The 25,019-nt window shown below is 56.9% G+C and overlaps 2 protein-coding genes across 9 annotated transcripts in view; both read right to left on the reverse strand.

Annotated features, from left to right (window-relative positions):
* Positions 1–4,544, reverse strand: part of TMEM184B (transmembrane protein 184B) — a 52,552-nt gene extending 48,008 nt beyond the window's left edge. The window contains exon 1 of one of the 3 annotated variants that reach the window (XM_040637526.1): positions 4,524–4,544. In XM_040637526.1, the coding sequence (XP_040493460.1) occupies positions 4,524–4,532 (9 nt within the window). In that variant the 5' untranslated portion in view covers positions 4,533–4,544. Of the gene's footprint in view, positions 1–328; positions 366–4,523 lie in introns of those variants that run through there. The other 2 variants (XM_040637525.1, XM_040637528.1) reach the window with 2 other exon arrangements.
* An 8,433-nt stretch (positions 4,545–12,977) lies between these two features.
* LOC103676389 (casein kinase I) overlaps positions 12,978–25,019 on the reverse strand; it is a 31,340-nt gene continuing 19,298 nt past the window's right edge. For 3 of the 6 annotated variants that reach the window (XM_040637530.1, XM_040637531.1, XM_040637532.1), the window contains exons 3-12: positions 23,441–23,551; positions 23,185–23,333; positions 21,589–21,817; positions 20,832–21,002; positions 19,226–19,374; positions 15,937–15,997; positions 14,947–15,139; positions 14,708–14,847; positions 13,960–14,025; positions 12,995–13,034 (exon numbers count right to left, since the gene is read on the reverse strand). In XM_040637530.1, coding sequence (XP_040493464.1) covers positions 14,009–14,025; positions 14,708–14,847; positions 14,947–15,139; positions 15,937–15,997; positions 19,226–19,374; positions 20,832–21,002; positions 21,589–21,817; positions 23,185–23,333; positions 23,441–23,551 — 1,220 coding nt within the window. In that variant the 3' untranslated portion in view covers positions 12,995–13,034; positions 13,960–14,008. Of the gene's footprint in view, positions 13,035–13,959; positions 14,026–14,707; positions 14,848–14,946; positions 15,140–15,936; positions 15,998–16,745; positions 18,434–18,529; positions 18,634–19,225; positions 19,375–20,831; positions 21,003–21,588; positions 21,818–23,184; positions 23,334–23,440; positions 23,552–25,019 lie in introns of those variants that run through there. The other 3 variants (XM_040637529.1, XM_040637533.1, XM_040637534.1) reach the window with 3 other exon arrangements.

Consider the following 25,019-nt stretch of genomic DNA (forward strand, 5'->3'; position numbering starts at 1 on the left):
CCCCCACAGGCAGGTCCGATTACAATCCAGGCGAGGGCCTGCCACGTTGGCCAGGAGGGGGCCAAGGCACACCCACGGGCGGCCCCGCGACCCCGCAGGACGGGGAGGAGGCGCAGGGCGGGACGGGCTGGGAGGCGGACGCCCCCTCCCTCCTCGGCCAGGCCGGCCACCTTCGTACCTTCCCCGCCCGGGGACCTGCGGCCAACGCGACCCGTGGGGCACCCCCCTCCCTGCGCGGGCCTCCCCAAAACGGAGCAGCCCCCCGCCCCCGGGAGCCCGCAGCCGCCCCCTTCAGGGCCTCCGGCGCGAGGCCGACCGGGCCGGGTACCTCAGGAGCCCATGGCGGCGGCGGCGGCGGCGGTGGCGTGTGGGGACGGCGCGCGGCGGCCGGACTCAGCGGGCGGGGCGGGCGGGCGGCGCCGCAGCCCCGGTTTCTCGCCGCCGCCGGCGGGTCCCGGGCCCAGCGGAGTGCCGCCGCGGCGCGCCTGCGCACTGAGCACGCCTCCGGGGAGGGCGGGGCGGCGAGCGCGGGGCTGAGATCACCCGCCCGGCCTTAAAGGGGCCGCGCCCGAAACCCCCAGCCCGCCGCGAGGTGGGTGGTGGGAGCGACCTCGGTTCTCCTGCCGCTCGCAAACAAACCGGCCAAAACCCGCCTCGATTCGACTCCCCAACCCTACCCACCACAGAGCTTCTGGGGGTGCACGGACCGAGTCCTGGGCTCCAAGCTCTGTCCCCGACACTCGCGGGCTCTCTGGCACTTCACTTTCTTAACCCTAATTTCCTCCACTTGGGCCGGTTTTGAAGTCGGAACAATATATAATGGCTATTTGTCGAGTGAGGGATGCGTGTGGAATTGTGAAATTAATATGTACCGAAGTGCTGTATGCAATCAAGCGAGATGAAATTGCAGAGCAGAGAAAGAGACTTTCTTTCCAATCCACTTAGCGGCGCTTCATTCTTGCCCCGCCTGTCTCTAGGCGGCCTAACTAGCAAAATTTTTCAGATGTCATTCAAGCTGCCTACCCCATTGCTCTTTGCCAGGACCACACCTTACTAGGTTAACTGAAAAACAATCAAGTTCTGGCATTGGTGTGTTCCAGATCCCCAAATTTATTTTTATCCCCTTGCCAGACTCCTCCCTTGAACTGTCTACTTAACACCTCATACTTGAGGTCCAGGAGGCATTTCAAAGTCAATGTGCCTCCCATATACATAAAAACCTGCACCCTCACAGCCTCCCCCAACAGCGGTTGGCAACTCTGTCTTTCCAGTGCCCCGGGGCCAGAATTCCTGGAGTCATCCCTGAATCCCTTACCCACTGAAGCAGAAAATCCTTGGCTCTACCTGCAAAATATATCTAGACTCTGACCTTTTCCACCCCGTCTCCTCTGCTAACACCCTCATCCAGTTTCTGCCAAGGATCACTGCAATATCCTTGTTATAGACTGAATGTGCCCCTCCCCATTCATATGCTGAAATCCTAGCCCAATATGATGGTATTGGAGGTGGGGACTTTGGGATGTCATTAGGTCATGAGGGTGGAGCCCTCATGAATGGGATTAGTGCCCTTATAAAAAGGATCCCAGAGAGCCCCCTGGCCTTTCTGCCATGTGAGAATAGAAGAGGTTGGCAATCTGTAACCCAGGAGAGGGTTCTCACAGATCCCAATCATGCTGGCAGGCACCCTGATCTGACACTTACAGCCTCCAGAACCGTGAAAAATAAATCCCTGTTGATACACCACCCGGTCTATGGTAATCTGTTACAGCAGCCCAAACTGACCAATATTATCGGAACAGTTCTCCTAACCCGTTTCCCTTTTTCCAACCTTGCCCCAGGCTGTGTCAGTATGGGAGTCAGAGGGATTCTTTTCTTTTTTATTATTATTTTTTAAGATTTTATTTATTGGGGCACCTGGGTGGCCCAGTGGGTTAAGAGTCTGAGTGGGTTAAGAGACTGAGACGGCATGAGCAGAAGAGGGAAGGGGAGAAGCAGAGGGAGAGGGACAAGCAGACTCCCCACTCAGCACGAAGCCAGACATGGGGTTCCGTCCCAGGACCCCGAATCATGACCTGAACTGAAGTCAGATGCTTAACCCACTGAGCCACCCACGTACCCCAGAGGGATTCTTTTAAAACCTAAGTCAGAACATGGCAGATTTTTGCTCAAAAACTTCCATCACCTGCCTCCCCCCCCTTTCATTCTGAGTAAAAGCAAAAGTCCTTACAAATCCCTACAAAGCCTTGCTTGATTTGGCATTCTGAGGCATGTCTGACCTCATCTCCACCTCTTCTTTCCCTCCACACTGACCTCTTGCTGTTCTGAGAAAAAATCAAGCATCCCCTGCCTCAAATTCTTTGCATTGGCTGTTCCATTTGCTAGGATCACTGTTCCCTCAGAGAGCCCAATGAGCCCTCCCTCATCTTCTTCCAGGATCTGTTCGGATGTTCTCACTCAGTGAGGCCTTCCCTGGCCCCTTAGTAAAATTGCTAAGCCGCTTACATGCGCTCCTGATTCCCCTGTTCCATGCTCTATTTCCCCCATATCACTTAATTTCTATCATAATATATAGTTTGCCGTTTTTCTGTTTTTCTTCCAGCGGTAGAACATAAGGCCTGTGAGGACAAAGATGTTTATTCTTTTTGTTTCCTGATGTAACCCCAGTACTTAATACTGGGGCTGGCACAGAGAACACGCTCGAAGAGTGTTTGTCGCATTAATGAATATCTTCTAGAAAGAGTCCTGTAGAAAACTTTCTCACCCAGCCTCAGGTAAGAAGTTCCTCAGGGCTAACCCAACACACAGAACAAGGTTGCCAGTTGTATTTTGATCATCTGCTTATGACTTCCCAGCCCTCCTGGCAAAGTCCTCGTCCCAACCTCACTATTTCGTATGCTTAGCATGGACAGTTTACAAACTAGACACAGTCCAACATCTGCTGAGTGTTCAGGCCAAGCCACACCCAAATTCAGGTTCTCGGTCCCTGCTCATCAAGGGTACAAACTCTTGGGTCTCAACTTACAGAGGCCCTAGGCTGCCGGGGGGCAGAGACAAGTGGTGGGTATTTTTAGGCTTGGACTGCCAAAAAGGGCTTAAAGACAGAAAGTCACCTGGCCCGAGTGACATGGCAGGTCAGCAGGGGGCACTGGGAGCCCTGGTTATTTGCTTTGCCTTTCCTCATCCTCTCCCCCAGGCTTTCCAAAATGAAGATCAATTTGTATTGCCTTTGTCCCCTCCCTGCTCCGTGTAATTGCCCACCCATCAAGGCTCAAAGACACTGATCATATCAATCCCTTCTCTCCCCACCTGGAGCCACTGCCCTGATTCAGGTCTCCTTACCTCTGTACAATCATAACAGTTCCCCAGCCCACCGGTCACCTTTATACCTGCCCAGTGGCCACAGAAGGCAGAATGCCTTTCTTCCCCTCCAGCAAATAGCTACTCTTTCCTCAAGACCAAATTAGAGGTCATCTTTTAATTCCTTCTTGATCCCCACCTCCCCCATTTTCCCCATGCTGTCTTAATTAGTTTCTCCTTAACAAAAAGTTGGAAATAGTCTGAAAGTCATCGAAGAATAGTTAAGTAAATTCTGGTATATCCATACAGCAGCCTATTGTGTAGATCTTAAAATAGCCTCTTTATACATTTCTTTTTTTTTTTTTTAAGATTTTATTTATTTATTTGACAGAGAGAGACAGCCAGCGAGAGAGGGAACACAAGCAGGGGGAGTGGGAGAGGAAGAAGCAGGCTCATAGCAGAAGAGCCTGATGTGGGGCTCGATCCCATAACGCTGGGATCACGCCCTGAGCCGAAGGCAGACGCTTAACCGCTGTGCCACCCAGGCGCCCCCTCTTTATACATTTCTAATGACATGGGGAAATGATTAGGAACAATACTGAGTAAAAAGGAAGTAATAAATTTGCATGACAACCCAATCTGAACTCTGTAAAAAAAAAAAAAAAAGGTTAGAAGAAAGATTGGAAGGAAGTGTGACAAAATGTCAACAGTGTCAACAACACTTCTAAGTGGCAGGATTATGCATCTTGGTTTGGTTAACTTCCCCCTCCCCGCCATCTTGTTTCTCTGTATTTTCCAAAATTTGTTGGCAAAAAGCATGTAATATTTTCAAAATAAGAAAAAAATATTATTTAAAGAAATGATTTATGGTTTCCTTCTGTTTTCTTCTCACTGTGCATTATAAATTCATTTGAATGCATCTGTCTCCCCCCATCAGACTGAGAATATCTCAACGGTAGAGACCAGGTTGGGTTATCTCTGCATCCAAAATCCATTCCTAGCATTTGGTGGGGGAGCGCAGAGGTAAGAGCCAAGGCCTCAGCAGTGCAAGCCGATGAGTGGCCCAGAGCCCAGAGCACTCCAGATCCATTTACCTGCAGCCTCTGTGTCTCCTACTTGTCCCCAAGGATGCTGTGGGAGACCTGGCCTGGAGCCCTGGAGAGACAGCATGGGGTGGCAGACAGAGCACAGACCTAGCTGCATTACTTCCTAGTAGAGTACCTTACCTTAGGCATGTGGCTTTGCCTCTCTGAGTCTCAGTTTCTCCATCAGTAAGTAGTGGAAAGTAAGAACAACGCATCTGGCAGGATTGTCCTGAGAAATAGATATATGAAAATGTCAGCACACTACTGTGCACACGGCTGATGATTGTGCTCTGGTCTACAGAACGTGACTGCTGAAGACCCAGCTAACTTTTTACCTGAATTAGACCCTTTTGGTTGCAAACAGATTGAAACCCAATTCAAGTTAAACAAAGAAACTGAATTTATGGACTCAAGTAGGAAGTGAACAGCAGAGATAGATTGAAGGCCTCACACACGGTCACTGGGACACTATGGCTCTCTGGCTTGCGTGTGTGCGTGTGCGCGCGCCTGTACGCTGACCTCATCTCAGGTGGTCTCTCCCCTTAGTGACAATGGCAGAGTACCTCTTTCTCAAGAATTCTCAAAGTTTTGTTTCAGGAATGCCTCTGATTGGCCCGTCTGGGTCACGTTCCCATCTCTAAGCCAATCAGTGTAGCCAGGAAATGCAGTGCTCCAATTGGCCAGGCCTAGATCGTGGCCCGCCCCCCCGAGCCAGGGGGTGGAGTCAGCCCTTTCTGAACCAAAAGTATTGAGAGGGACGGGTGGGTGAGTCTCTTAAGGAATATGGAATGTCCGGAAGAACCAGGAGAGAGCGCTGGGGAGGAAGAACCGTCAGATGTTCAGCAGCTCAGAACGTTGAAGTGGCTCTCCCAGGGTCACCCAGAAAGGACAGGGTTCTGAAGTGTGACTTCAACGGCAGACATGGAGGGAGCTAGGACAGAGCCATCAGGAGCGGTAGCTCTTCTGAGGCCTTTAGCCTGTGCTGTGGCCAGATCACTTGGTTCAAATCTCTCAGCTCCACCACGGACAGGCTGTAAGACTTTGGGCAAATCGTTTAGGTTCTCAGTTTCTTCATCTGTAAAATGGGGGGTAATAACAGTACCCACCTTTCAGGGCTAATGTGAGGATGGAATGAGGTAACACGAGTAAGGCTGCGAGCACAGGGCCTGGCACCTTAGGAGCACTCCGTGTGTTGTTTTCAAATATAAGCAGTAAGAAGGCCCTTTCTGGGATTCCTGTTTGGAACGAAAACACAAACAGGCTCAAACTGGGCTGAGTTTCCTTAAGCAAACCTGCTTCAAACACTGCCATCAGCGATTCCATTTCCAGCAGCCATCTTTCCTCTGGAGTCAGGGCGTTGGCGCTGCGGTTCGCATCACTGGAACATGCTCCCCACTCCTACCTCCACCCCGTTTCCGTTCCGCCCCTCCTTTGGGGTCCCTGATAAAACATCAGTTCCCCTGGACATGTTATTAAGTGGCAGGGAAACGATCTCAGTACTGGATGTCTCATTTATGCAAATAGATATGTGCGTGTATATTTCTGGGGGGTATGCATGCGTGTGTGTGTATGATCTAAAATGCATAGCAAATTTCTGGAAGTCAGGAGAATACTGCTCCTATAAATGGAAGGCAAAAAAGGACAAGGTCTTAATCATCTTCGCATTCCCAGAACCTGACACACCGGGGCTGGCTTTGGTGAGCTCGTCATCACGGGCAGCTCGACTATTATTTACTGAGCATTTACTATGTGCAGGCAATGTGCTAAAGCTCTTTATTAGATCAGCAAGCAGCAGTGACTGCCATCTGGCAGATGAGGACATGTTTGTGACATGAACCCAGGACCCATACAAGCCCCCCCAGGGACTAGGAAAATCAGGCAGCAAGAGAAAATGCTTCTGACTTCGCACAGCCTCTCCTGTAGTGGTGGTGACGCTGGGGGTGGGGTGGGCGTCAGTGGCCATCAGCAGAACGAGGCCATTTCTTGGAGATGCCACCTGGGGGGTATGTGTATAAATCAGGAATGTGGCTGGTGATGGTTTCCAGGTTGCTTTGAAGAAAGCCTGAGTTGGAGACACAGGAGAGAAGCTTCTTTTTCCATCTCTCAGTCGCACGCACATACGCACACACACACACACCTGTCCCTCTAACGCAGGGGAGGCCAAGTCTCACTTCTAATTTATCTAGCCAAAACGAACAAACAAGCAAATGCAAACAGGCCCAAAAGAAGGATTTACTGCCAATTTCCTTGGAGTTCCTAGGAACATGTTTCAGATTCTCTACAAAATCCCAGGTTGCAGCCAACAACTATCCTGGAGTGCTGCCTTCGGGAAAGGGAGGTCCACCGCACGTGGAGGCTTGGGGGGGGGGTGGGGAGGCAGGCAGGGAGCTAGGGAAGCAGGGTTCAGGGTTTTCTCAGAGAGGCTTTATTTTTTATTTTTTTATTTTTTTAAAGATTCCATTTATTTAATTGACAGAGAGAGAGACAGCCAGAGAGAGAGGGAACACACGCAGGGGGAGTGGGAGAGGAAGAAGCAGGCTCCCAGTGGAGGAGGCTGATGTGGGGCTCGATCCCATAACGCCAGGATCACACCCTGATAACGCCAGGATCACACCCTGAGCCAAAGGCAGATGCCCAAGGATTGAGCCACCCAGGCGCCCCCCTCAGAGAGGCTTTAATGAGAGGGAGGAGAGGAGGAAGCGAGAGGCCTGACTGGGTAACTCCGGATGGGACAACTTCAAAGGGGCTGCACCTTAATCATAGGTGCTTTGAAGATGCTGGGATGAAAAGCCTCGGGAGGTGTAATTACCTGCCATGCCATTCTCCCAGGGGCCTGCAGGGGTCCCTGGGCAGCCTCCCTGAGCCCCAGGGCTGGGCCCTCCGCTCTGCTCACCCCCCGCAGCTGGCTGGGCTGCCCGCCACCCCCACAGCCTCTCCCTCAGGGGCAGCCCGGCCTTGATGAAAGCAAGCCCTGCCGGGCAGCTTCCTGACCCTCAGCAGGCCGGGGACACAGCCTCACACAGTCGGGACCATCGAGAGATGCTGTTGGTCTGTGGCTAGGGTGAAAGAAGATTTGGCAGGGAGGAGGAGGGGAGGGGGACTGATGTCCCCAGGGCAACGTGGATCCTGCCCACCAGATGCCTCCTCCCTCACCGGCCAGCAGGGCCCCAGACAAGTGTGGCTTGAGCCAGAGTCATACGTGCCCGGGATCGCCGTGTGAGGCTGGAGCTGGGAATGTGTTTACCCCTTGGACTGACTGACGTGCTTCTGTGGGCGCCCATGGGGTAGGCTCCGGGAAGGACGACGTGATGCAGGGCTCGGAGTTCTGAGCTCTAACTATGCCAGAGCCTGGATGGGGGAGCGGCAGAGGGAGAGAGGATGTCGGAGGAGAAGGCTTTTTCCCTTCGCTGGAGCTCTGCTGGGGTGGCCCCCACTGGAGCAGGCTGCAGGGGTCCCCCGATCCACTCTCCCTGGGATGCCCTGGGTTGGGGGGCTGCTAACTGTAGGTAGGAATGGAGCCGGGATGCCACCGCCCAGGAGGGAGCAGCGCAGCGACACGAGGGGCTTGCACTTTTTTGCAGGGGAAGTGAGTTCCCTGGAAGCCTTGCCCCTCCTTTTGTCCCAGACCAGGTTCTCCTGGTGTCCCCTCCCCTCCCTGCTCCTCTCAACCTGCTGCTGCCAGCACTGGTCCCCCTCCTCAAGGGTTCTTTGGCCTCTAAATACTTGCACACCTCTTCCCTCAAAACCACTTCCTCCCACCTGCCCACCCAAGTGGGCCCCAGGCCCAGGTCTTCCTCTTCGGGTCAGGCTCCTGAGCGCACTGCCTCCTCCCGCCCCCTGCTCCAGCTCTTGTTCCCCAGAGTCAGAAGGTCAGCTGCTGAGAGACTCTAGAAGAGCGGTGCCCTGTGTATGCATGGGCGTGGGGGAATACTGGATGGGAAGGGGCTTGAGGGAGCTTGCTGGAGCACCTCCAGTCCCTACCTCTTCATCAGGTGGCGATTACCCAGGTGAATAGAAACGGGTGAGGAGCAATGGAGCTGTACACTTAGTATATGCGCATTTTTCTAAATTATATTCCAATTTTTAAAAAAAGGAACTAGGACGCAATGATCAGCCAGAACCTCTTTATTTGGCAGCCTCACCCCTGCCACTGCTCTTTGGAGTCCGCTGACCGTGCCCTCCTTCCTGATGCCCCGCCCCCAGCCCTGCCCCTCCCCCCTGGCCGCCTCCCCTTGCTTTGGAACTCAGAACGCACCTCTCCGTCACTTGCTTTCGCTCCGTGGTTCTGCGGGGTTCCCAGGCCGGTAACCCCAGAGCCTCAACTCCTCTCTCTCAGCGGGCTTGGAACAGACCGTGTTCTGAAACGGTTCAGACATCCTTGCCTTCTGGAAGCCTCCTGCCTGGGATGTGACCATGACTCCCTAACCCTTCTCCCTGCCTTCTTTCTCCATCCTCCAGTCTCCCTGCCCGCTGTTGCTAGATGCACATTCTTCAAGTTCACGTCCATTGGGCCCACTCCCCTGGTCAGTCCCTTCGCACATTGCAGGTGCTGGCAGATGGAAGAGTAGGCACTGAAGTGGTCGGGCTAGTGGGGAATTACGGCTTCTGTACCGCGTGATGACTCCCACGTTACAGAGCAGAAAACCAGGGCTCAAGAAGAATGAGCTGCTGGGGCGCCTGGGTGGCTCAGCTGGTGAGGTATCTGCTTGTGGCTCAGATCATGATCCAGGGGTCCTGGGATGGAGCCCTGCATCGGGCTCCCTGCTCTGCGGGGAGCCTGCTTCTCCCTCTCCCGAAAAGAATGAGCTGCTTCAGGTAAGAACAGCCTTCCGAAGAATCCCCACTTCTGTGGAATCAATTACCTCTGTGTCCTCCGGTGTCAGCCCGTTTGCATCTTCTTCCCTCCCTCCCCGTGCTTGGAATTCTCTTAGAATGTCAAGCTACTTCATACCTGTGGGCCTTTGCACAGGCTATTCCCTCGGCTGGGAATGACTCTCCCTCACCTTGTCCCCCAGCGAACTGCTACTCACATTTCCAGGCTCGGGTCAAGTATCTTTCAAACACCGTCCTTGATGACCCCAGACACATTCCCTCCCTCCATTGTTTCTAGTTCACACTGAACATCTCACACCGGATTCTGGATCGGGATGAGCCATTGGCTAGTCTGTCTCTTTCCCCTGACTAGGCTGTGAGCCCCTGGAAGCCAAGGTCACATCTCATGTTTGAAAAGTATAGTTACTGTTACCGAGCATTTACGAGTGCCTGGGTATAGTGAGGATTAAAGGCATTGGCCATGAAGCTAGGCAGGTTTCTATGTGCCTCAATGTCCTCATCTATAAAATGGGCATCATTATATACCAATCTCATAGGATCAGTCTGAGCAAAGGGTTGGGAACAAGGTGCGACGTGGAGAGCCCTCAGTGACCTCACCCTTACATTGTTCTGTGGTTTTATTTAATCCCACCACCCTCTGAAGCAAGTATTATCACCCCCATTTTACAGAGGAGAAAACCAGGACCCAGACAATGCCCAAGGTCACAGGAGCCAAGCTGGCCCTCTGGACTCCAGCCCTGGCCTCCCTGCCTCCACCCCTGCATACCACTCCGCCTCGGCCCAGCACCTGGCATCCCTGGCACCCACACTAGCCCAGTCACTGTTTGTTTGTTGCATGAATGAAAATGATTCACCAAGTGGCATGTTTGCCCCCTCCAGTCTGGGTAAAATTTCTGGGCGATTATTTGGCATACTTAATAAAAATAAACTGTTTGCATGGTTGACACATCCTGGTCACTTTTGGCCTCAGCTAAATGTCACTTCCTCAGAGACTGTCAGCCACCACCCACTCCCATATACATAAGCTTGCCAAATAAGAAACAGGAAGAATGAACCAGAAACCAGCGAAGATCATGGGTAGGAGGGGCCGGGGGTGGGGCCAGGAACAGGAGTGATTCTCAGATTGTAACTTTTTATATAGCTTGACTCTCGTATATGTAACATCTCCAAAAAATAAAATGCAAACGAGGGGGCTGGAGGGAGGGGAGAGCACTAACTCACCATTAAAATCAGTACAATAACCACACAGAGAAACGAATAATTTCAAGTTACTTCTGGGCCCTGTACTCTGACAGCGTATTCCAAGGACAATAACCCCCCCAAACTGTAAAAACACTTCTTTACTCCATAGGTATACATTTAGTAGTAATATTAAAATTGGAATTTTAATACAGCACAGAACACATTAGCGTTACTAGCTACTGAGGTCTTTGCTGCAAAAGATTACACATAAAGATTTTCCAAAAAAAAAGAGCAGGGCGCCTGGCTAGCGCAGTCGTTGGGCGTCTGCCTTCGGCTCAGGGCGTGATCCCGGTGGTCCGGGATTGAGTCCCACATCGGGCTCCTCCGCTGGGAGCCTGCTTCTTCCTCTCCCACTCCCCTGCTGTGCTCCCTCTCTCGCTGGCTCTCTCTCACATAAATAAATAAAATCTTAAAAAAAAAAATGAGCTCCCCTTGTATTCTCCCTCCAGGCCTGGAGTTGGTAACACCACACTTATGGTTTGATGTCAGGTATGTTGCCTAAAAGGTGCTGAGGGGAGGGCATGGAGAGCTGGGGGGTCACTAATTCTCCGACGGGCTTTCCTGTGGTCAGCTCCAGTGCATGGCGTGTACCATCGGGCCTTCTGGTATTTCTTGGCTTTGAGTAACAACCCACCCCCACCTGTGATGGTTGTGAATAAGGACCCGCTTTGCCTGAGCCTTACGCGGAGGGCCAGCAGGACCCTTCCCCGGGCCTGAGCCAGGCTATGGGGTCACAGGGTCTTCGAATGCCAGCACAGAAGGGACCTTCGTTCTGGGGGTTTGAGCTACACCCAGGACTTCAAAATGCCCCCTGGCGAACCTCTCCGAGCCCTTGCCCTCTCTCCAGGCCGACTGATGAGTCAGGTGGCTTTGCTCTTGTCTTGCGGGTTGGTTGTGGCAAACAGTGGCTCTTGGGTTAATGAGAAGTTGAAATGTAAACGGTGTTGGATAAACTGACAAATTCTTCTTTAAGCCGGCGAGACAAAGGCAGGCAAGGCTGAGGGCTGCTCCTTTATCAAGGGCGGACTGAAGGAAGCACCCACAGCCCCTGGTGGCACAGTTGGCACCAGAACCCGACTCCAGGACCCTCACTCACAGGGCTCCCTGGTCAATGGCGGGGTTCGAATCCCGGTTCTGCTGCCAGAGAAAATAGCTGTGTGACCTTGGACAAGTCATTTTACTTGTGCACTGTTTCCCCATCTGAAGGCTGGGAGATTAACACCAATCACTGGCCGAGTCACCCCCAATTCACCCCACCACACCCTCTCCCAGGTCTGCTTGGGCAGAAACCCCCAGAGCAAAGAGGTGGACCAACGACTGCCCATGTCACTTTATCCTTTTCTACTTTATTACTTCAAATTAACAACCACAATAAAGCTCAAAAAAGTCCAATATTTACACAGGAAAAAAGTACAAAATTCCCCCCAAAGTTCTTCAGTATTTTTTTTTCAGTTTTTTAAATTACAAAGTAATAAAAAGCTTTGCTCTTTAATTAAAAAAAAAAGAAAAAGAAAAAAGGGGAAAAAGAGGTAAATAAATTAGGAAATACACACACGGAGAAACAAATAAAAATAAAGTAAAAATGGGTGTTAACTAGGAGGGGTAGATAAATCAGTGCCCAGCCCTGACCCCAGGCTCCTCCTCGAGAGAGAGGCCTAAACCGGGGAGGGTGGGGCACCAGCTGAGTGTCAGGACCGGAGAATTAATTTATAACCCAGGAGCCAGATGCTTTCTGGAAGTGGTCTCCACGGATTCTGCCCTAAGACCAGGGAAAGGAGATGGGGCTGCCACAGGCTGCTGGCAGTCTCAGGGGTCGGTAGTGGCAAGGACCGTCTGGGCCCTTCTGGAGGGCCACGGAAGTCACTGCCTACCCCCGTGTCCTTGTTAGGAGGATGAGAACCGAAAGTCCGCCTGGCAGGTGGGGCAGGGCACCTGCTGTCCTGGGAGCTACCACAGATACAGACACACACGCACACAAGGAATCTCAGCCCCCACCACCTCACCACCCATTCCTCAAAGTCTTCTTGGAGAGACAAAGAAGAGACCCAGATGTTCAGGGGACCCTGGAAGCAGCCCGACACAGAGATTCGGCCACAGTCATTGCGGGGCCGTAGGGGGGCTGTGCCTGTCTCCTGGGGTCCAAGGCTCAACAGCACCCAGTGGGATCTGCCCCCGACCAACCACACCGTTCCCCGGCTCCTCAGGCCGCCTCTTGATGGCACCTGACCAGCTGCATGTCCAACACAGAGACAGCCCCTCCCGGCCGGCCGGTGTCGGTGTTGGCTGGGGCTGGGCCGTGGCATCTCGCATGTGTAGCTCAGTGTCTGGGAAGCATTTGGCAGCCTGAAGGTTGTGGACAGTGGGAAAACTCGTAGGGACAAGAATCCTCTGTGCTGAAGGCATCCCATCTTCTTGCCATTGGCGGAAAAAAAAAAAAAAAAAAAAAAAAAAAAAAAAAAAAAAGAAAATCCATCGTCGGTTTTATGCTGGGTTTTTTTTTCTTTTTGTTCTTTTGAGTGGTTTTTTCCCCCATCTTTTTGTTGTTGTTGTTTTTTAAAAGAAAATACAGTGAAGACACTAGAAGGGGGAGAGAAGACAGATCAGGTGCATGTCTGCCTCTGGCCGCCCATCCGCCAGACCACCTGCAGTCCCCACACTCCTGTCCCGAGGCTTTGAGCTGCTCCCTCTCCGGGGACTTAGTGGGCGCTCCAGTCTCCTGGGAAGAACAACATCTCTCTCCCTCCTCATCCTCTCGGTGAGCCACATGCCCCACGCTGCCGTGGAAGGACTGGTTCCCGGACCTGAGAGCCGGCGAAGGCAAGCCCTGGTTCCCGTCCCAGCTCTATCTATGGAATGAATTTCTGCAAAGCACCTCAGCTCAGGATGTCCTGGGGTGAGGCCAAGATGGCGAAGCCCCCTGCCATGCACATATGCCCCAGGAAGCTCAGACATCTCCCCCCACAACCCCCCCCCCAAACCTCCACCACCTCCCCTTCCCCAAGCCTCAGGCCCACATCTGGCCCCGGGAGTCCCAGCCATGGGAGTCCCATCGAGGTTCCTGCTGGCCAGAGGGCTCGTGGAGGCCACCAAGGGCCTTCTTTTACAGCAGACCAACTCCTACGTACAGGACCCTCTTCCCAGTGCTTTGCAGGACCTGTTCAACAGCCCTGAGGCAGGACTAAAGGCCTGGGGGAGGACGGGGTGTGGGCCCTGGGATCCTCTCTGCTAAGAACTGATTCTGCAGACTATTTTCAGGCAAGGGGGGTGGGCAGAGGATGGAGGACTGGCCTGAGGGCAGGGGAAGAGTTTTTCCAGCAGAAATGAGCTGGCGAGGACTGGGCTGAGCCAAGCAGCTCTGAGGTAAATTCTCTCAAGAGCTGTTGATTTGGCGGGGGGCTGCACTCCCCCACGACTCCACAACATCCACTCATCTCCCCCCCGGGGCCATGGGTGTTTCTAGACCTGGCTGGGCTGCGTCTGCAGCAGACGCTGACTCACTCACCTAAGCAAATACTGGTCCGATGGCGGCTCCTCCTCACTTGCCGAGATGGTCAAATGGCACACTTGTCTTTGGGAGGAGAGGTACAGAGGGCATAAGCCGCTAATGATGGCAGTCTGGCCAGTCTCTCCCCACCGCGGAGCTCCGCGCCCGCCCGCCCCCACCGCCCCTGGAGCCAAGGGAAGGGGGTGTGACCTCAATGACCCTAGGACGGAGCTGCTCTGGGCCACACGCACATCGGGGCCACCAGACTCCCACTCGAGGCCCGTCCTGAGGCTCAGCCACCGGAGGCAAAAGGACCAAAGCCGGTCTCCTGCCCGCCTCTGCCAGGACACGTTTCCTGGGCAACCACAGACTCCCCCTTCCCAACTTGCCCAGTCTAAACGGGGTCCCAAGTGAGACTGCCGGCAGAATCTGCCCAACTCTCCACCCTCAGCCGACCGGGACCCGAGGGGAACCTCCTGACGGAGGGGACCACGAGCCCCTCCTCTGTGAGCTCCCCTCTGCCCACCCGGGTTGGGGCCTGGTCGTGAAGGCAGGGTCCCATCTCTACCACTTGCTGGGCCTCAGTTTCTACTTTGCTCACGGGGGCTAAGCCAACCGCGGGAGATGAAATGAAGCCAATCCCTGCTCAACAGAAGGGGCTGCTCCAAGGTTATCAGAGAGGTGGGAACAGAGCGAGCCCGACGCCCTCCAGGCCGCGGCCTGGCCCGGAGGTGAGGCACAGCAGGGCGGAGTGAGGGCCGCTCACCTGGGAGGCGGAAATCCGGGAGACCTCTTGCCGCCCAGCGAGGTCGGAGGATGAGACGTTGGCGGGCGCACCCCTGTGCAACCTCATGCTCACCTTCCTCTCTCTGTCGACTCGTGAGATCGCTCTGGGAGAGGTACTGCCTGGAGGGCGAGAGGCGGGGGAGGCCGCCCTCAGCGTCCAGGTCCCCGGCTGCCCCGGCCCCCCTCGGGCCCAGACCACGGCCCACGGGCCCCGCTCACCAGCTTGCTGGATGCGGGAGGCTGGGGTGGAAGTCACAGGCTCGGCGGCACTGCGCAGCCGGTTGGCGGTGGCCCCCGTGGGCGGGCCAGGGGGCAGGGCCCGGGTCGCGGACCCCCGGAGCTGTCCCATCCTCTCCTCGCGCTCGTGTTCTCGCCGCTCCCGGTCCACGTCCTCGGGGTTCCGGGCTGCACCCTGTGGGGACGAGATGAGACCCGGTCAGGCCCGCGAGGTCAGGGTGCTCTGAGATTCAGCGCTCCCGCAGGGCAGAGCACAGGCAAGGAGGCCGTGTGGGCGCCCGGGGAAGATGCAGCTTAGAAACCCTCTGGTCCAACCTCCTCCCCACGAGGCAGGAAGCCCGAGAGGCCTGGAAATGACTGCCCATCACACAGTACAGAGAAACAAAGCGACACAACCAACGGGAGGAAGGAGGAAGCTGGGTCTGAGGAGCAGGGCAAGGTCACTCTCCCCTGGTCTCATGGGGCTGAGGCAGAGCTGGGAGGGCTAATGCCCCGAAACGACCAAGGGCACTCCTTGGCCCTCCCAGCCTGGCCCCTACCGTGTTCCAAAGCGCTCGGCCCCTCCACATTTCCAAACAAGCAGGGCAAGTGTTCAGAGCCCCAGAGAAAGAGGAACAAGGCTAAAGGCAGGGCCAGCGTTTGAACCAGGGCGCCGGCCAGGGGAGCTTGTCAAAGGCTGTTCTTTCCCCGTCCCTGGACCTGCAATGACTTCTGGCAGGTGCTGTGGGGGAGGCCCCGGGGCTCGCACAGATGCTGCTGGCCCTGGGACAAGACAGGAGCTCAGGGCGAGCTTGAGGAAGAATGGGGTAGATGCCCAGTGGAGGAAAGAGAGGCCCACCAGGCAGGCTGGGGCCGAAGGGTTCCGTGAGCCCCCAGGGCCTGCCCTCCAGCCGCTGCCACCCCAGCGCAGGAGGAAAGGAGAAAGGCTCAGAGAGAGGAGCACGACGTGGGAGCGGCACCCAGCCGCATTACCTAGTTGGTCCTGGGGTCGTCCACAGGGAAGGGCAGGGGGCTGGCATGAGGGGGGCCGCATCTGTGGAGGAGAGAGCTGCAGGCTGAGTGGGGGACCTGTTCACGGGCCACGGGATGCAGGCTGCTGCAGCCCCGTCTCTCCCAGGGACCTCGCCGAGAAAGCCCTGCTGTCCTTGGGAAATGAGGGCTGGGGGTGCCCCTTGACTTTATGCAACTCCAGGAGATAGGGGCTGGGGATCAGAATGATCCCTAAATGCCAGTGAGGAATCGAGGCCCAAGGAGCCCTCATGACCTGTGTGGGGTCACACAGCTCGGGGCGGAGCCAGGGTTTGAATCCTGGCCTCTGCCACCCAATCCTACCCTGTACCCCCAGAGGACTTAGGAGGGACGCACATCCCCAGCCCTCCCACCCACAAGCCTGTCCAGGCAGGCCTGGAACCACCAGGGTTCTAGCTCCTGACTCCGGTCTCTACCCACTCCCCCGGCCCCAGGCTCACTCGGTGATAGGACAGCAGAGAGCAGCGGCTCAGCTAAAAGCAGAGCAGGCCTGCGGTGAGAGCTGCAGCTGGGCTCAGGGGACCTGCGGGCCAGGCAGGGACGAGCTCCTCCCCGGCCTGGGCCAATGAGGCCAGTGAAGCCAAGGGGTCCGCTCAGAGCGTTACAGCCCTGGGGCGAGCGACTGCACAGAGGGCTGGAGCCCCTGCCCCTGGTGACCCCAGCAGGCTCGGGTCAAGGCCAGCCCCAGAGCAGGAGAAGCCACTCTCCACGTTTCCATTCAACCAGTGACGCCTCAAGAAATGCACACCGGGGAGGTTTCTTGGCTTTTATTTGCCCACAGAAAACACAAAAGGTCAACATCAAAGTCACACAAGCATCCGGCCCTGTTGTGTGGACCCCTGTCCTTGGCTACACCGAGTTTCCTCCTGGCCTGCTGGTTGGACCTCGGAACACAGCGGCTCCGTGCGCTGCGGGCACCGTCCCAGGCTCCGGGGATCCAGGGATGCCGGGGCCCTGATGCTGAATGGGGTGGCCACTTCGAGGAGAGATACTCTTAGTCAAGGGCGGGATCCTTCCCACAGGGGTCCGTAGCCCTTGGTGCGCAGCCTGGGGTCCAGTCCGTAGGTAGGTGCTGGCACTGGGGGCCTGGCCGTGGGGTGACGGCGTGGAAAGTCCCCGTCGCACGTCTGCAGGTGCTTCGCCAACAGGCAGGTACAGACGGTGGAGCTCACCGTGGTGGGGCTGGGGTCAAAGGCGCCCCGTGATCCAGTCCAGCCCCTCGAGGCAGAGATCGGTGCAGAATAAGGCTGTTGGCACCTCTACTCAGCTTCTGACTCTAGCGCCTGCCTCAAAGGGGACCCCGGGAAGGGGTGTGTCAGTAATGGCGGGGAGGGTGCTCCTGGCCTGGCTTGCGAGGAGATCTTGTCAGCTGGACGGTCCCATGAGCGCTTCTGGGAGGAGCCGTCTAGAGCACTGTCCCAGGGAGCTTCCCGTGGGGACGGAAGTGGTCACGTCTGCCTGCTGGTATGGCAGCCACTACCCAGCCACGCGGGCGCCTGACAACGTGAAGTGCAGCAAACGCGACTGAGGAACCACATCTTCAGCTTTGATTAATTTTAACGAAGAAGCAGCCACACGTAGCCAGTGGCTACCATACTGCGTGGCCCAAGCTCGACAACGTAAAACCCGTTCTTGGAGCTACACTGACAGGAAGGGCCGAGCCCGTCCCCGAAGCCGACCCCGGAATGACTTCCTACACGGAGGAGTGAGTGCCCAGTGTCCAGATGCCTTGAGCCACAAATGCTCTTTGGCGAGAGGAGCTGGCCCCTGGCCCTCGGCCACACTCCCAGCTGGAAGGTCTGGGGTGAAAGGTGCCCCGCTGCCCATCGCCCACCCCCACCCCTCGAGTCTCCTGGCCCGTGGGGCCGCGGTTCTCCGCCCAACCTCTGTCGAACTCCTTAGGGAACAGTACCAGGTCCCCGCCTGAGACCCAGAGAGAAGATGGGCGCAAGCCTACTCGCTGCTCCCCCCCCACCCCCCGCGTCCAGGAGAACAAGCCCCCAGGGCCTGAGCGTCTGGCATCCGCCACGAAAGGAGAGGCCCACCAGCACGAAGCGCGGTACAGGTGGGGGCGTTTAATGAGTTCAGGTTCAATACAGAGGCCACCGTCGGGGTCCTGCTGCGGCTGCTCCCGGCGCCCATCCCCGCCAGGCCCTCCAGGGCAGTGAACATGATCCCTCCTTCAGGCTCGGTTCATCAGACAGCTGATTCATCCCCAAGAATCTCACGGCAGGGCCTTCGCCACTCCCTGTCCACTGCACCCCACCACGCCAAGGGACATCTCCTCAGGCCTGGCCCCGATGGGCTCAGACACACCTGGTGACGTCAGAACTGGGGCCCCGGAGTCCAGACCACAGGCCAGTAGTTTTGGGGGGGCAGCTCCTCCACCTCCTCCATGAGCCTATCTGGAGGGCCCTGGGTGCCCAGGGGCGCCGGGCACCTGGAAGGGACAGAGAGCACAGCAGAGGCTCAGCCTCTTGTGCTCGCCCAGCCATGTGGTAAATCTTGGAAAGGCCAGGCCTCGGAGGGTCCTTACCAGTATGAGGGCGAGTACGTGGGCCCGGCACAGGGACAGGGGTGGGGGCAGGGCAGCACAATAGCTTCGTTGTCACGGGGCTGAGCCTGGCTCGAGGAAGCCCCCTTTTCCAGAAGAGATGTGAAACAAGACACACGATTTCACAGATTCCGGAGCTCCGGGAACTGCTGACGGACGCTTCTCTCCCCCCCCCCCCCAAGACCCTTAAAAGAGGGAGACAGAGCAACCGCCTAGCAAGACCCAGGGTCCCATGACCAGGAAGAAAGAAACCACAATGAACGGGTCCAGGCTGGCCAGAGGGGCCACGGTGAAGGCAGCTGCCTGGGTTGTGCAGAAGAGCAAAAGCAGGGTGGTGTAGGCGACAATCAGGACAGCCGGGGGGCCCGCCAGTGCCATCCACGCCCCGCCGAGGGCACCTAGGAGGGACTCAAGGCCCGGCCAGGTCCTCCTGGGCCTGGCGGGAGGTGGTGCCCTGCCTGGGCCCCGCTGCCCGCAGCGGCACGCGCGGTCACCACAGATGAGGCTGCAGTGGGGGGACCGCGGGGACTCCGGGAGCCCAGCGAGGTCGCTTGCACTGTCCAGCTCATAGCCCCCCTGTTTCGGGAGCCCCACCCACCACAGGGTCACTTTGGCCTCAGGAGTCGGGGCCTTCCCCGTCCAGTCCCCCAAGCCCGCCTTGGCCTCCAGGTGACTCACGAATTTGAGCATGTTCCAGTCGAAGACGTAGTCGTAGGAGAAGCCCTGCCGGTGGAAGAGGTTGCGGAAAAGCTGGCGCAGGTACGAGTAGTCCGGCTTGTCGTCGAACCGCAGCGAGCGACAGAAGTTGAGGTATGTGGAGAACTCAGCTGGCAGAGGTCACAGAAAAGGCCACCATGAGGCCCAGGCTCCCCAGGCACCCCACTCCCCGCCGTACCCCGGGTTGTCCTACCCACCCTCACCACTGTCCCTCCAAACACTTTCAATCTAGGAAAGGACAAGAGGACGACAGAGCAGAACGACGGTCCTCCTTACGGCGCTAAAACCCTCGCGTGCCGGTGAGCAGAGCCCTGAAGACTCGACTAGACCCAGAGGGCTGGGAACGGGGAGCAAGCGCCCCCTCGCAGTAAGGGGCACCGCAGGGCCTTAGGCCACAGCTCTACCTGCCCTTGCCAATCATTCTGGGGACCGGGCATGCGGATGGCAGGTCAAGAGCTGTCATAAGATCCAAAGGACAGTCGAGGGCCCAGCGGGAATTCCCACCGTGACCGAAGCCACAGGAGGCAAACTTCCATCCCCTCCTCTGGCAAGCAGGGGCGGGGAGAGCCCTCGTGGCTAACAGAAAGTACATACTGGTCTCTGCCCCCGTTCCTGGCACGGGAGCGCCCAGAACCCTCGTAAGTCCCTAAGTGCTAAGAGTGCTAGGAGCATCTTTTGTTCCGATGAGGCGACTCTGGGTGGGCTCCTAATGGGATGGGTGGGGGCTGGTCACCAGAAAGACCAAGCCATGCTTAGAAGCTTAGAATTTTCAGCGCCCTACCTCCAGACACTTCTCTAGAAGGGAGAGGGGCTGGAAATGGAGTTCGTAATCGCTATGTCTACACGAGGAAGCCTCTATAAAAATCCCAACAGTATGGGGTTTGGACAGCTTCCGGGTTGGTGAACACATCCACGTACAGGAGGGGACAGAAGCCCCCGGGCTCACGCCCTCCCCAGACCTCACCCTATGTCCGACTTCATCTGGCTGTTCATCCACACCCTTTATCACAGCCTTGAATAAAGTGGTACAAAGTCAGTTGCCCTGAGTCCCATGAGCTGCTCTAGCAAATTCATCCCAGCTGAAGAGGGGGCATGGCAACCTCAGAGCCAGCCGGTCAGAGCACAGGTGGCAAGCGGGTCTCGTGACCGGCATCGGGTGGGGGGTGGGGGGAGTCTCGTGGGATCGAACCCCGAACCTGTGCGATCTCCTGCCATCTCCAGGCAGACCATGTCAAAATGGAGTCAAGCTACAGGACACCCAATGGGTGTCACAGAGAATTGCTTGGTGGGGGGAACCCCCCCACGTGTGGTGAGCAGAAGTGTCAGAACGGGCCTGTCCTGTGTGGATGGTAAAGGAGGCTCACAGGGCGGGAAAGAACTAGCTTTTCCCCTAATATGAAGCCCTCGTGAGATGAGGCGGGAGAGGGGCCGAGCAGTGACAGNNAGCCAGCCTGTGACTAACGCCTGCGGCAGCGGTGGTCCAGCACAGGCTGTGTGGCCTCGTCTTCCCCTCCGAGAGGCCTTCAGGGGTTCCCAGGCCAGCCGCCTCCCCCACGGGGCTACTCACAGGGGTAGCCTTTGCAGAGGACTTCGATGGGCGTCGACATCTTCTTCTCACTGATGCGCTCGTACTTCTGGCGCTTGGTGGCCGCTTTGAGGCCCTGCCAGGGCAGGGAGCCCAGGTTGAAGTACATGAGAACGTAGCCCAGACTCTCCAGGTCGTCTCGACGGCTTTGCTCTGCACGGAGTCGGGGACAGGGTGAGGGGCAGGGTCCACTGGAGCTCCTGGCCAACTGAGGCCAGGTCCCCCCTCCTCCAGGGCCCGCTCCTCAGCTGAGGGGCACCGCCCCCACCCCCTCAGCCCACGGCCCCGCACGCCGGCTAGCTACAACTCCAACATGAACAGACAGAGGTTACAGCAACCCTTCCACAGGAAAAGGCCCGGGGCCCAGCTTCTCCTACTGTCTGGGCCTAGTTTCTCCAGCTCCTTCGACAGCTATACAGCAGGCATGGTGGTGCCTCCTTGCCAGCCCCCTCGGGGCACAGGGCACAAGGGTGGCCTCAGAGAGGGCCGGGGTCAAATCGGACTCTGGTACCTGCCAAGCCGCACAACCCAAAGCAGCCGTGCTGCGCCTGTGAGCCCACGCCCCCCACACAATGAAAAGGGGACTGTCCCCCCCGCTATACCAGGCTGCTGGGCGGATGAAGTCAGGCACGTGAAGGGGCCTGCCATGCCCAGCTCGGGCATACACCCAGCTGCAGGAAGCCAGGGCCTGGCCCGCTAGCCCACGGGTGCACGTGGCTCCCAGGCCTCACACACTCACCGATGCCCAGGTGGGTGTTGATGGAGGCGTAGCGGGCAGTGCCAGTCAAGTTCTTGTTTTCCCGGTAGGGGATGTGCTGGTGCGTGCGGGCGTCGCGGTACTTCTTGGCCAGGCCGAAGTCGATGATGTACACCAGGTTGCCCTTCTTCCCCAGCCCCATGAGGAAGTTGTCCGGTTTGACGTCCCGGTGTATGAAGTTCTTGGAGTGGATGTACTCGATGCGGCTGATCTGGGGGAGGGGACAGCACGTCATTCAGCAAGCGGTCCAGGGAGAGGCTTTCACCAAGCCTTCGGGGCCAGGCCCTGGACTGGGGCCTGACGGCTGGGGCGGTAGGGACGGAGAACACACATCCGTGGTCCCTGCCCTGGGTAAGGGAGAACGTTGTGTCTCTGCAACTATGTGAGATGATTTCAGGGGACAGGTTGGAGAAGGCTTCCTGGAGGAAGTGACACAGACAGGAATTCTGAAAGAGGAGCTCACTGAGGTTGCTGCGAGACAGGGAGAGAGAGAGAGAGTAAGCTAGGAGAGCTAATGGCAAGATCCAGAAATGAAGCCCAGAAAGGCATCTAGGCCCACAAGGAAGCCTTTGCTGCTTGGCTCTACTCATCGGACTTGAGGAGCCGGAGTTAGACAGGCATTTCAGAGGCTCTTCTGGCAGCCAGACTGTGGGGGAAGGGAGGAGAGGGAGGGGCACCAGTGAAGCCTCAACTCAGGTGGGGTGACAGAGATGGGAGGACAAAAGACAGGATTTGTCCCCTAGCTTACAAAGGACACCAAAGTCAAGCAGACACACAGACCCTTCCTTGACCCATTATGTCAGAAACTTAACGTGTATGCCCAAGATACGTCCCCTGGCAAGTCAGTCCTGTCTCTGGGTCCCAGGCTTCTGAAAACCAACAGCCTCGTTTGGCTTGGCCCAGTATTTCCTACCGAGCGTCATGACCTGGGAGAATCTGACAATGCCCCTCTGCACACACACATTTAGCCCAAAACCGCAGGCGTGTGCAGACCTCCGCGGGCCAGCCGCAGACCCAGACCCCTGCCTACCAACAGGAGCTCATGTATCATTCCGGGTCCAAAATCCTACGCTTTTCTATTTTTAAAAACGTTTCCTGCCCTGAGCTTGTAAAGGGCTTCAGGATCTAAGGATTGCTTATCAGTGGGCACGCATCTGCTCCGATCCAGGCACTGCATGGTGTCCCGCTCGACTCCACAACAGCCCAGCAAAGCGGAGACTCCCGTCTGAGGCAGCAGACGCTCACAGAGGCTTAGCGATTACCTAGACACACCCCACTGGGGTGCGACCCAGGTCTGTGTGATCACTGGCTTTAGAATCACCCGAGGGCAGAGTCCCGGTCCTACCCCAGGAGGCCTGGAGATCTGCATTTAAACCCCCCCCTATTCTACACCCAATGGTCCAGGAACCAAGCCTGTCCTATGTCCCTGTCACTGCCCCCTGCTGTGGCATCCTCCAGAGGCAGGAGGCAGGGCTAGTACCCTGTGCCCGGTGGGGAAACAGAGGTCGGAAGGGAAGCCGCAAGCCAAGCCGCAAGCCCGGCAGGGCCCCTGGCTGGGGAGCGTAGGCGGGGACTCACCATCTGGTCGGCCAGGAGCAGCACCGTCTTGAGGCTGAACTTGCGCGAGCAGAAGTTGAAGAGGTCCTCGAGGCTGGGCCCCAGCAGCTCCATGACCATCACATTGTAGTCCCCCTCGGCTCCGCACCACTTGATGGATGGGATTCCCACTGAGGACCAGAGATGTGGGTGTCAGGGTGGGCCCCCCAGGCACGCATGCACGCACACCCCACCCTAGCTCCTCAGGCTCCGCCCCCGGGCCCCGCCCAGCCCTCACCTCCTCCCTGCATCATCTTGTAGAACTTGCTCTCGATGTGCAGCTGCGGGTGCTTCGTCTTCACACACTCGAGCTTGATGGCAACTTCTTCACCAGACGCAATGTTGGCACCTGCCAGGGCGGAGGAGGGGCACAAGGGACCTGGGTCACCCTCAGCCAGGGCCAACTTGGGTGTCTGCCCCTGAGCAGCTCAGCACCCCTTGGGGGAGGCCAGAAAGGCGGCAAAGGGCCCAGCACTGCATCCAAGGGAAATGGAAGGGCTGTGGGCAGAGCGGACACCCGGCCCAGCCTGGGCGGCAGGGGAGAGGGGGAAGAGCAGCATGTGCGAGGGGAAGGCCAGGAGCAACTGCGGACATCTCACGGAGTCACAGGCTGGTGCAGCGAGAAGGCCAGACGTGAAGGGAATTGGGATGGGCTGCAGAGGGCTCACAGATCACGTGAAAGGAATTGTATCCAGGAGAGTGGGAGCCACCAAGCTGGAGAGGAGTGAGGTCAGTGGATGTCAGGCTGAGGAGGAGAGAAGGGAGCGGGGCAAGGTTCTACCTCAAGAAGTCCCAAGAAAGACCCAAATTCAAACTGTGCCTTGCCTCAGTTTCCCCAGCTCCGATACTGAGCTAGAGGCCGGGGGCCAGACCGAGAGACAGAGGCCAGGCGTAACTGCAGCGGCAGTGCCTGAAACAGCGGAAGATCCAGGGGCAGACACCAGCCCCGGAAGAAGCCAGGACGGGAGAAAGCCTGCGTCTCAAGTCAGGGGAACAGGTGAGGCTCTGCCGTAAGCGCCCTTGGAACAACTGGCTAGCCATCAGAGAAAAGACACCAGAGGTCACCCCACACACACCAGGAGAAACCCCAAGTGAAGCAAAAGTTTGCGTGGAAAAAAGAAAAAGGTGGGGTACAAGTTAGCATAGCTGCTTTGCCCTTGTTGTTGTTGCTGTTATTAACTAATCTCTACATCCAATGTGGGGCTCGAACTCAGAACCCCAAGCCAGCCAAGCGCCCCAGCAGAGCCGCTTTGAAAACCAGGTTGGCATTCACCCAGTAGAGCTGACCACGCACTAACCCTTGTCCAAGCAAGTCCACTCCTGAGTATCTGCCGCTCAGAAACATGAGAGCTCCAGGAGGACAAGAACATAACAACTCCCAACCACCTGAACGTCCAACATCAGAACGGCTAAGCTGCGATGCGATCGGAGAGAGGAAGGCCACAGGGCAGGGCAAAGGAACACATCTCGGCTCCATGCGCCCGGCGGGCAGCTCCCAGCATCTTAACGCTCAGGACGAGAGAGCCAGGAGCCACATCACTCACGAGAACTCAAGGCGAAGACAAGCCAGTGCCCAGCAACGGGCTGTGCGGAGAAACTGAACACATTTCTCCACACGGCGGGACGTTATTCAGCCACAGGAAGGAATGAAGGACTGACACATGAGACAACATTGATGAACCTTACAAACGTGCTACGTGAACAAGCCAGACACCAAGCACAAGTGTCGCAGGATTCCACCCTCGGAAATGTCCAGAAGAGGTAAATCTGTAGAGTCCGGAAGTAGACTGGTGGTTGCCGGGGCGGGGCGGGGGGGG

The sequence above is a fragment of the Ursus maritimus genome, unplaced genomic scaffold, assembly GCF_017311325.1.
Source record: "Ursus maritimus isolate PB19 unplaced genomic scaffold, ASM1731132v1 scaffold_21, whole genome shotgun sequence".
Lineage (NCBI taxonomy): Eukaryota > Metazoa > Chordata > Mammalia > Carnivora > Ursidae > Ursus > Ursus maritimus.